Source organism: Stegostoma tigrinum, chromosome 16 (genome assembly GCF_030684315.1).
Source record: "Stegostoma tigrinum isolate sSteTig4 chromosome 16, sSteTig4.hap1, whole genome shotgun sequence".
NCBI classification, from domain to species: domain Eukaryota; kingdom Metazoa; phylum Chordata; class Chondrichthyes; order Orectolobiformes; family Stegostomatidae; genus Stegostoma; species Stegostoma tigrinum.
Genome location: NC_081369.1, coordinates 66,364,182 through 66,376,639, shown reverse-complemented (window position 1 = coordinate 66,376,639; position 12,458 = coordinate 66,364,182). Strand labels below are relative to the sequence as shown.

At 49.3% G+C, this 12,458-nt stretch overlaps 1 protein-coding gene across 2 annotated transcripts in view; it reads right to left on the bottom strand.

The window, feature by feature from the left end:
* rhpn2 (rhophilin, Rho GTPase binding protein 2) overlaps window positions 1-12,458 on the bottom strand; it is a 50,919-nt gene that overhangs the window by 32,329 nt on the left and 6,132 nt on the right. For both annotated transcript variants that reach the window (XM_059651811.1, XM_059651810.1), the window contains exon 2: window positions 838-953. In XM_059651811.1, the coding sequence (XP_059507794.1) occupies window positions 838-953 (116 nt within the window). The remainder of the gene's footprint in view (window positions 1-837; window positions 954-12,458) is intronic.

The following is a 12,458-nucleotide window of genomic DNA, read 5'->3' as shown; positions in this document are numbered from 1 at the left end:
GTGGGAAGGGACAGCTCCTCGGGAACAGTACCCATAGAGAGCTAACTGCTCGGTAGTGAGAAAGGCAGAGAAACACTGTTCACACAGAGTCACAGCTTCCCACTGCAGCTGCTCCTTTAGGGGACAGTGGCTACTGCTGCAGTCCGTCTGCTTTGGGGCTGGCATTTACTCCTTCTGCTGCTGGTTGGCACCGTGAGGCCAGGTGAGAACAGCTGAAGAGTCCTTGCTGTGTTTGATCAGGAGCCAGGGGAATACGCACACAGAATGTATCCAGCTGGGAACTGCATGTTCGTGTTCTCAATGAGGGCACAATGCCTGTACCTTCAAGAAATCAAAGGACAGAACATCACTGGACAGATCCCACAGAGTGGGAGAGCACAGCCTGAATCTGACTGCACCCGGGGAACTGGAGAAAGGTAGGGTCACTCCCAGATCTCAGGGCCTATGGCCACCAACAGTTCACACAGTCTCTCTGTCCATAGAAACAGAAAGAGGCAAACAGAGAGGGGTGGGGAAGGAGAGAAAGAGAGTGACAAGTAGACACACACACACAGACACAGAGAGAGAGAGACACACACACAGACACAGAGAGAGAGAGAGAGAGAGAGAGACACACACACACACACACACACAGAGAGACACGTGCGCATACAGACACACGTGTGCGCGCACACACACACAGACACAGACAGATAGACACACACACACACACACACACACACACACACACACACACACAGACAGATGGAGATACAGAGAGAGAAAGAGACACAGACACACACGCGCACACAGAGACACAGACAGACACACACGCACAGAGACACAAACGGGACTTACCGGAGGAGGTTCTCAGCTCCAGCCCGCAGTCTCATGGCTTTAATGATCTGCTGATTGAGGGTCACTCTCTGACTCTGCAGCTTGCTACGCCCAGTCTGAGCGTATGGATTGCAGCCCTGAAAATAAGGCAAGGTGGTACATGGGGTCACAGCCAGGGTGGGCAGGGTCAGCAAGACCAGAGTACAGTAATGTCTCTCCAATCTAACCCCCCCCACAACCCCCACCTTAGTCACACACAGGCCGCTGACTGGACCCAGCTCGAAGGAAGTAATGGCTGGAAAGAAAAACACATCCAACCATTTGAAAATCTAAAACACTGACAGTTCTCCCCACAATATAAACAGTTAGAGTGAGAGGACACACCAAGTGTATCGCTCAAATCACCAAATAACATTATCACCAATAGCAGGCCTTTTGGCCCAGATCTGTATGAGAAACCAGAGAAAACAGGGGCAGGGTGGGCCATCAGCCCTCTGGGCGCAGTCCACCATTCAGTATGATCATGGTCAACCATCTAGCTCAGTCCCCTGCTCCTGCTTACCACCTCCCCCCCCCCGCCACCCCACCCACTCCATACCCTCGATCCCTTTAACACTAAGTTGTATTTAACTCCTTTTTGAACAACATTCAATGTGTTGGCCTCAAGCTCAGACAGAATTCCACAGGCTCACCTTTCCACTCTCCGGATGAAGACAGTTCTCCGCATCTCAGTCTAAAATGGCTGACCTGGTAATGCTGAGAGTGTCAGCCCTGGTTCTGGACTCCCCTACCATCAGGAACATCCTTCCTGCTGATCCCAAATCAGCAAAACAACTCCCTGAGAGCGTGAGAGAGCGAGAGGGGGTGCGAGACCTTCCCTGTCAGTTTTCAGCCTGCCCCTCAATCTGTCCTCAAACAGGCTGGTGCCACAGTGACAGAGAAACTGGATTCTTGCAAAGTGGAGAGGAAAGTTTCGGAATGACACAAAGAGGCAGACTGACATCAGGCAGGCTCCTGGGCAGCTTTTTAATTCAGCCTCTGGCTGGACCAGTGTCCTTCGCGTTCAGTAAAGGAACATCACACCCAAAAGGAAGGAGATGCTAACTCCAGAATCGTTGAGCTGGAACATCAGGGACTGAGAGATAACCTGCAGCCACCTATAACACTCTCAACGGCTGTAATCAATAGTGATTCCACACGGAGAGGCTCAACACCGACCTCACCTTAGTACAGGGAAGTTGCCTTGCCGAGAGTGGATCACTGAATCACCAACATCTCGCTGGCATAACAAGAGTGGGTTCACTGGCTTGCCGAGGATGGTTCACTGGCAGGCATCCATCCTGCAGGGCCACATTTCTGAGGAAAAACCCACTCCTCTTGGTGAGAATTCCTCAACCGTGTGCGGGAGGCTGAGTTCTCTCCATCCACCTCTCGACTCAAACATGGCCAGGCAACTACCTGCCTAACCCCGCCCCAACACGGTGCTCCTCCGCAGGAGATGATAGAGCAGCTCAGATCCCAGCTCCACACTGCCCTCAGCACACTCTCCAAGTCCCTCCTTTCAAGGTCAGAAGGACGCGCCCCACCCCCACCCCACCTCGTGTTACCACCAGTCACACCATCTCCCCCACCAGATACAAACCAAAACTCAATAGGCCAGACTCCTACTGCTGTCCCGACACAGAGTACGTGAGGGAAATCAAACAGACTTCAAAGCTCCATCAATAACACCACAATCTCAACATATGGGAAGCACCAATGGGCTTATTTGAGGTTAACTCCACTGCAATGGAAACAGTCACTGCAGATAAGGGTCTGCTCTCATCAGTTACAAGGGACATCGAGGAGACAATACTCTGACTGCCTGAAGAGTCACTCAGAGGCAAGTCTAACAGACCGCAAGACACCGTGCCAATGACCTCTGGTTACAACTCTGCCAGGATATCCAGATGTCCTTTCACACAGAGTGACTGAGGCACAAGGAGATCAATAGGCAGTAGCCCATCAGCGAAGGAATTGGCTTTGTGAAAATGAAGCCTGCTGGAGAGGAGTCACTGCAGTTTGCAGACATTTGGAGAAATGGTGGAACATGTCCTGGAGTAGTATTCTTAACATTACCATGAAGACAGTTTTAGAAATCTGAGAAAGCCTGTCTTTTGACCACATCTTTGTTAAACTTCTGTTTTTCAAACAGAGTCACACAGCACAGTAAAATGGACCTTTCAGTCTAACCTGGCAACGCCCATCAAACATCCCCATCTGACCTGGTCCCATTTGCCAGCATTTGGCCCATATCCCTCTGAACCCTTTCTATTCAAGTCCAGATGCTTTTAAAATGCTATAACTGTTCCAGCCTACACCGCTTCCTCTGGCAGCCCATTCCATACACACACACCACCCTCTGTGTGAAAAAAGGACCTAAGGGGCAACTTTTAAATCTTTCCCATCTCACCTTAAACCTGTGCCCTCTGGTTTTGGACTCCCTGCTCTGGGAAAAAAGACCTTGACTATTCAAACTATCCATGCCTCAGCCTCTCAGCCTTCTGCGCTCCAGGGAAAATAGCTCCAGCCTATTTAGCCTCTCCCTATAGCTCACACCCTCCAATCCTGGCAACATCCCTGTAACTGGTATACAGTATTCTAAAAACAACCTCACCAATGTCCTGTACAGCCACATAACCTCCCAACTCCTATACTCAATGCACGGATCAATGAAAGCAAGCGTACCAAATGCCACCTTCACCAGCCTATCTACCTGCGACTCCACATTCAAGGAACTATGCACCTGCATCCCCTCTGCCTGTTTGCTCCGCAGCACTCCCCAGGGCCTTACCATTAAGTGTATAAGTTCTGCCCCCGGTTTGCCTTTCCAAAATGCAACACCTCACATTTAGCTAAATTAAACTCCACCTGTCACTCCTTGGCCCATTGGCCCGTTTGATCAAGGTCCAGTTATACTCAGACAATTTTCTTTACCTCCAATTTTGGTGTCATCTGCAAACTAACTAACCATACCTGCTATATTCACATGCAAATCGTTTCTATAAATAAGAAAAAGCTGTGAACCCAGCACCGATCCTTGTGGCATCTTTAGTACGTTTACTTGTTAAAAACTTTCTAAGTTTCTGTTTCTCCCACTTTCTCTGGCCAGGCAGCTTCGTTCCAACTACCTCCATCAGAAAGAAAGGGTTTAGCTTCACATGAATTAAAAAGTTCATTTGCACCCAAACATGTGACAAATCATGAAAAATAAATGGACAACATTCTGGATGATGGTTTCTAAAATAGTATCATGAGGTCGTACTTGTTCTGTCTGGAATAAAATCTCACGGTAGGAGTCTACTCAAGACCACACTTTTATTGATATAGCATCTTTACTGGATAGAAGTACCCTGAAGTACTTCACAGGAATATTATAAAACAAAGTCTAACAGTGAGCAACAAAAGCATATTAAGCCAGGTGACCAAAAGCTGGGACGAATTGAAGACACTTTGTGAGAACAGAGTAAGACAGAGAGGTGCAGACAGGCATTTCCAAAGCTCAGGCCCCAGGCAGCTGGGCGCATAGCTTCTGTGGTGGAACGACTGTATTAAAAACATACAAGAGGCTGGAATTTGAGGAATGCAGAGATCTCAGGGACCGGAAGAGATTACAGAGATATGAAGCGGGTGAGACAATGGTGGGAGTTGAAAACAAGGTTGAGAGTTTTGAAATGAAGATAATACTTGGCCAGGGGCCAACACTGGTCAGTGAGCAAGGGGGGATAGGGGAATGGGATGGGGAATCAGGTAGGTGTGGGCAGAACCTTCAACTAGTTCATCAGGCTCTGATCCACACCTAATGACCCCACAGCCCCTGTGGGAACAGGAGACAGTGGATCCTGTGCAATGGTTCCTTGTGTAAACTGTCCCAGGTTATTGAGCAGGTGCCTCATTATGCTTGTTAGACTGTTCTAAAGCAAAGCAGCCTGGGTGATGGTATAGATGGATCTCCCAGACAGATATGTCTGCATAATTAGAGTCTCACTCTTTCTGCAATTGGCCCCCATTGGGAGGAGGCGCTCATACCTCTGTTTGGTCTGGAGAGCGATCCAGTGGATCTTGTCGAGGTTCGTCCTGAGCAGATCCGAGACACGGGACTCTGTGCTCCACAGGACACAAACTGAGACAAACTGACTGTAACTGGTGGACCAGTGGCTCAATGAAAGATGCTCTTTGGTCTGTTTGTACCTCACTGGTTCTTCCAGTGTAACGAGCTGTCGTCGACTGAGTGCTGTAGACTGGTGCAGGATCTCCTGCTGAGGGACACAGTGAGGCTGGGGGCAATGGGGAAAGCTTACTGCTAGAGATTGATACACTGGGATCTGCGTAAAACACCTGGGATATACACCCCAGAGATTATTTAACATAAAATGGAAATATACACTGTAAAGACACACTTTAAATACACTGCATTCAAGTAACAATTCTGAACAGATATTTAACATAACTCTACAAATTTAAATGAACAAAGTATACATTTTTGAAAAATATTAAAGGAAACAAAAGGATAAGGGGAGAGGACAAGAAAATGGATAATATTATTGAATGGCCTCCTCCTGGTCCCAGCAGTAGGACATGAGACCAGGAGACTGGAGGCACTTGAGGCAGAGAGAGAGAGTCTGCTACCCTCGCTGGAGTTCCCTAACTTTCTTCAAAGAACTAGAATCAATACAAAGGGCTGAATGGCCTCCTCTGCATTGTGGCATCTTGTGAATCTCTGAAAATCGGAAGGGGGGAGTTTTCGGTTGGAAACAGGGGGTGAAAGTGAACGGCATTATGGAGAAGAGCATTTTCCTCACAATTCACTCTGTCTCCACAACCAGCTCAGCTGATAATCAGAGGGACCCTCGGCCACAGGCCATAGAATCCCTAATGTTGGAACAGGCCATTTGGCCCACGGGTCCACAGTGACTCTCTGAAGAGCATCCCATCCCCTACCCTATGCCTGTAACCCTGCATCTCCCATGGCTAACACATCTACACATTGCTGAAGACTATGGACAATCCACGCCACCCTGCACATCTTTGGAGTGTGGGAGGAAACCGGAGCACCCGGAGGAAACCCACGCAGACACGGGGAGAATGTGCAAACTCCCCAAAGGAGGTTGCCCGAGGGTGGAATCGAACCCAGGTCCCTGGTGCTGTGAGGCTGCAGTGCTAATCACTGAGCCACCGTGCCACACCTAAAGGGTTTAAGGTAAGGGGAAAGATTTAAAAGGGTCTTAATGGGCAACTTTTTCATGCAAAGAATGGTATCTGTGTGGAATGAGCTGCCCCAGGGAGTGGTAAAGGCTGGTACAGTTACAACATTTTAAAGACATATGGACAGGTACATGGGCAGGCAAGGTTTAAAAGGGATATGGGCCAAACGCAGGTCAATGGGTCTAGCTCAGTTTAAGAAACCTGGTTGGCATGAGCGAGTTGGACTAAAGGGTCTGTTTCCTCGCTGTAAGACTCCACAAACCCCCCCCCCCCACAAACCCCCTCACCCATCCCCTCATACGCCCTCAGACCCCCTGCAACATACCCACTCCCACCCCACACACATACCCACCCACTCCCCAAACACCCCCACATATCCCCAGCCTGCACACATACACGCTGACACACCCCATACCTCACGCACAGCCAATATCTCACTTACACCATCAAACTGAATTTATATGGCACCGTTAATACAATAAAACTTCAAGGTGTGTCACAGGAATGTTACAAAGCAACAGCGTAACACTGAATCAAAAATGAAATGCCTGGGCAGATTGCCCAAACCTTGATAAAAGTTAGTTGCGGGGAGTGTCCTGAGGAGGAGAGTGAGACAGAGAGGGTTAGCGAGAGAATTCCTGAGCATGGGGCGTAGGTTGGAGAGGACACAGCCCTGACTGGAGCAGTGATGGAGATGAGGGACATGCTGGAAAGCAGCAAGCTTTACCAACACAACAGAAATCCCCTAGGTCCCAAACACCACCCTGACCGCCCAGGCACCAGCTAGTGCTACCACACGCACACTCTCATTTACATGCTCACATACACAGTCTCGTTTACACACACTCTCATCCACGCACGCACTCTCAGGCAGTCACACACACGCACGCACTCCCATGCCGTCACACACACGCACGCACTCCCATGCCGTCACACACACGCACGCACTCCCATGCCGTCACACACACGCACGCACTCCCATGCCGTCACACACACGCACGCACTCCCATGCCGTCACACACACGCACGCACTCCCATGCCGTCACACACACGCATGGACACACCCACGGTGAGCAGTGACCAGCCCTTGCTCTAAAATGGTGAGGCTGAAATAACAATATGCAATGTTTAAAAGTGATTGAAAAACTCAAGCCCCCATTCTACCTAATCCCCTCATCTCACATTCCTTGTACTATCGTACCCATGGTAACACTCTGTTATCATCGTGGATTAGTACACATTCCAGAAGCTTCTCTCTCTCACACACACACACACCTTTGTGTACATAAAGCGATCAGTGCCATCACCTCAAAGCAGTCAGAAACAAACTACCTCCAAATCTAACACCTGGCCAGGCTCATTACCTAGTACCAAATCTAATGTGGCTTCGCCCCTTGTTGGCCTATCAACATACAGTGTCAGGAAGCCCTCCAGCACACACTGGGCAAAAACTGACCCATCTATAGTACTCGGGCTTCCTGACACTGTATGTTGATAGGCCAACAAGGGGCGAAGCCACATTAGATTTGGTACTAGGTAATGAGCCTGGCCAGGTGTTAGATTTGGAGGTAGGTGAGCACTTTGGTGATAGTGACCAGTTCCCATTATCTCAGAAACAAACTCTGCATCTCTCCCCCCGCCTCTCTACACCCCTCTCCCTCTCAGCAGCACCCCCCTCCACACACACTCCCTCCCCCTCTACACACCTCTCCCTCTCTACACCCCTCCACACACATTCCTCCCCCTCTCCACCCCTCTCCCTCTCTACAGCAACCCCCTCCACACACACTCCCTCCCTCTCTCCCGCACCCCCCTCCACACACACTCCCTCCCTCTCCACAGCACCCCCTTCCACACACACTCCCTCCCTCTCTCCCGCACCCCCCTCCACACACACTCCCTCCCTCCCTCTCTACAGCACCCCCCTCCACACACACTCCCTCCCTCCCTCTCTACAGCACCCCCCTCCACACACACTCCCTCCCTCTCCACAGCACCCCCTTCCACACACACTCCCTCCCTCTCTCCCGCACCCCCCTCCACACACACTCCCTCCCTCTCTCCCGCACCCCCCTCCACACACACTCCCTCCCTCTCTACAGCACCCCCCTCCACATATACTCCCTCTCTCTCTACAGCACCCCTTCCAGACACACTCACTCCCTCTCTAGTTGTGACACTGTTAGTCAAGGACAGTATTACGGTGGCAGAAAGGACGTTTGATGAGGACTCATCTACTGAGGTAGTATGGGCTGAGGTTAGAAACAGGAAAGGAGAGGTCACCCTGTTGGGAGTTTTCGATAGGCCTCCGAATAGTTCCAGAGATGTAGAGGAAAGGATAGCAAAGATGATTCTCGATAGGAGTGAGAGAGACAGGGTAGTTGTCATGGGGGACTTCAACTTTCCAAATATTGACTGGGAATGCTATAGTTCGAGTACTATAGATGGGTCAGTTTTTGCCCAGTGTGTGCTGGAGGGCTTCCTGACACTGTATGTTGATAGGCCAACAAGGGGCGAAGCCACATTAGATTTGGTACTGGGTAATGAGCCTGGCCAGGTGTTAGATTTGGAGGTAGGTGAGCACTTTGGTGATAGTGACCACAATTTGGTTACGTTTACTTTAGTGATGGAAAGGGATACTGCAGGGCAAGAGTTATAGTTGGGGGAAAGGCAATTATGAGGTGATTAGGCAAGATTTAGGATGCACAGGATGGGAAGGAAACTGCAGGGGCTGGGCACAATTGAAATGTGGAGCCTGTTCAAGGAGCAGCTACTGTGTGTCCTTGATAAGTACGTCCCTGTCAGGCAGGGAGGAGGAGGTCAAGTGAGGGAACCGTGGTTTACTAAAGAAGTTGAATCTCTTGTCAAGGAGAAGAAGGAGGCTTATGTAAAGATGAGGCGTGAAGGCTCAGTTAGGGCGCTTGAGAGTTACAAGTTAGCCAGGAAGGACCTAAAGAGAGAGCTAAGAAGAGCCAGGAGGGAACAGGAGAAGTCTTTGGCAGGTTGGATCAAGGAAAACCCTAAAGCTTTCTATAGGTATGTCAGGAACAAAAGAATGACTAGAGTAAGATTAGGGCCAGTCAAGGACAGGAGTGGGAAGTTGTGCGTGGAGTCTGAAGAGATAGGACAGGCACTAAATGAATTTTTTTTGTCAGTATTCACACAGGAAAAAGACAGTGTTGTCAAGGAGAATACAGACTACACGGGATTGAGGTTCGTGAGGAGGAGGTGTTAACAATTCTGGAAAATGTGAAAATAGATAAGTCCCTTGGGCCGGATGGGATTTATCCTTGGATTCTCTGGGAATCTAGGGAGGAGATTGGAGAGCCTTTGGCTTTGATCTTTATGTCATCATTGTCTGCAGGAATAGTGCCAGAAGACTGGAGGATAGCAAATATTGTCCCTTTGTTCAAGAAGGGGAGTAGAGACAACCCTGGTAATTATAGACCAGTGAGCCTTACTTCGGTTGTGGGTAAAGTGTTGGAAAGGATTATAAGAAATCGGATTTATAATCATCTAGAAAAGAATAAATTGATTAGGGATAGTCAGCATGGTTTTGTGAAGGGTAGGCCGTGCCTCTCAAACCTTATTGAGTTCTTTGAGAAGGTGACCAAACAGGTAGATGAGAGTAAACCGGTTGATGTGGTGTATATGGATTTCAGCAAGGCGTTCGATAAGGTTCCCCACAATAGGCTATTGCAGAAAATATGGAGTCATGGGATTGAGGGTGATTTAGTGGTTTGATCGGAAATTGGCTTGCAGTAAGAAGACAGAGGGTGGTAGTGGATGGGAGATGTTCATCTTGGAGACCAGTTACTAGTGGTGTACCGCAAGGGTCGGTGTTGGGTCCACTGCTGTTTGTCATTTTTATAAATGACGTGGATGAGGGCGTAGAAGGATGGGTTAGTAAATTTGCAGACGACACTAAGGTCGGTGGAGTTGTGGATAGTGACGAAGGATGCTGTAGGTTATAGAGGGACATGGATAAGCTGCAGAGCTGGGCTGAGAGGCAGCAAATGGAGTTTAATATGGGAAAGTGTGAGGTGATGCACTTTGGTAGGAGTAACCAGAAGGCAAAGTACTGGGATAATGGTAAGATTCTTGGTAGTGTGGATGAGCAGAGAGATCTCGGTGTCCATGTACACAGATCCTTGAAAGTTGCCACCCAGGTTGATCGGGTTGTTAAGAAGGCATTTGGCGTGTTAGGTTTTATTGGTAGAGGGATTGAGTTTCGGAGCCATGAGGTCATGTTGCAGCTGTACAAAACTCTGGTGCGGCCACACTCGGAGTATTGCATACGGTTCTGGTTGCCGCATTATGGGAAGGATGTGGAAGCTTTGGAAAGGGTGCAGAGGAGATTTACCAGGATGTTGCCTGGTATGGAGGGAAGGTCTTACGAGGAAAGGCTGAGGGACTTGAGGCTGTTTTCATTAGAGAGAAGAAGGTTAAGAGGCGACTTAATAGAGATATACAAGGTGATCAGAGGGTTAGATAGGGTGGACAGTGAGAGCCTTTTTCCCCAGATGGTGATGGCGAGCACGAGGGGACATAGCTTTAAATTGAGGGGTGATAGCTATGGGACAGAAGTCAGAGGTAGGTTCTTTGCTCAGAGAATAGTAACGGCATAGAATGCCCTGCCTAAAACAGTAGTAGACTCGCCAAGTTTAAGGGCATTTAAATGGTCATTGGGTAAACATATGGATGATAATGGAATAGTGTAGGTTAGATGGGCTTCAGATTGGTTTCACAGGTCGGCACAACATCGAGGGCCGAAGGGCCTGTACTGCGCTGTAATGTTCTATGTTCTATGTTTCACGCACTCTGTCTCTACAGCTCCCCCACTCATATTCCCTCTCTCTACAACCACCCACTTATACTCTCTCTAACAACCCCCCAACTCACACTCTCTCTCTCCCCACCCTCCTTCTCTCCCTCTGGGCCCCCCCACCGCCACCACCGCTCAATCTTCTCAACAGGTCGCCCAGATCAAACAGTATGATTCCCTGGGGTCCCACAGTCAGGCCGAGTGGATAGCCAAGGTAAAAGGGATAGAATAGTAGGATGGGTCTGAGTTGGGTGATCTTCAGAGGGTCAGTGCACACTCGATGGGCCAAATGGCCTCTTTCTGCACTGCAGGTATTTTATGATTCTCTGACTGTAGAGTGCACAGTGATGGTACGTCGTGCTTGGGAGACGGTGAGATTCTCGCTGTTGTCCTGCTACAATTGAGCACAGCACTGCCCGGGCAGCAGCATGTGTCCCTCACACCATCTAAAGGCAGTGCTGGTCCCTGTAATCCAGGGCCTGGGGTTAGTGTTCAGGGGGCATGGGTTCAAATCCCACGACAGCAAGTAGCAAATGGTAAACTCTGAACCATTAACCACCCAGGAACAAGATCTGGCCCTGTTACCGACACTGAAACTAACATCAACGGCTGCAAAGGCCCCATCTAATTCACTAATGTCCTTCGGGGAGGGAAATCTGCCACCCCTTCCTCGTCTGGACCTACCTGTGACTCCAGACCCACAGCAATGTGGTGAGCTCTTAAACTGCCCTCTGGGCAATTAGGGATGGGCAATAAATGCTGTGTCAGCCAGTAATGCCCATTTTAAAAAGTCAAGCAAATTCATCAAACACCAGCATTGGCTTGGGGTGACCAGGAGTCACATGGATATCTCAGCACCCAATCGCAGTCACCAATCATTTCCAACAGGAGCCAGTAGAACAAAGAGCTAGGACCATGTCTACACAATCTCCAAGGCCAGGAATAAACAAGGGCACCCTGGGTTTAGGTGCTGAAATGAGGGAGCAGTCATTATGGTCCATCGTTCACTGCATGTGCCAATAAAACCTGGGTGTGAAGCATGTCATGGGTTTGCCAGGCTGATGAGGATTGTCAGGAACGCCATGTTGACGAAATAACTGCAGCAAGTCTCAAACCCAATGGTGATATCTCCAAAACTCAAACTCTCTAAGCTCCAGGAGAATACCTTCTTTACTCATTCATGGGATGAGGGCGTTGGTGACCAGGCAGCATTTATTGCCCATCCCTAATTGCCCAGAGGGCAGTTAAGGCTGCATTGCTGTGGGTCTGGAGTCACCTGTAGGCCAGACCGGGTAAGGATGGCAGTTTCCTTCCCTCAAGGGGATTAGTGAACCAGATGGAGTTTTCCCAACAATTGACAATGGATTCATGGTCACCATTAGATCCTTAATTCCGGATATTTATTGGGTTCAAATTCCAACCCCTGCCGTGGCCGGATTTGAACCTGGGTCCCCAGAACATTACCTGGGTCTCTGGATTGATAGTCCAGCGATAATACAGCTAGGCCATCGCCTCCCCCTCATCAAAGACCCAATTCACAATCCCAACCTTGTCCCGGATACCAAAGGCAATG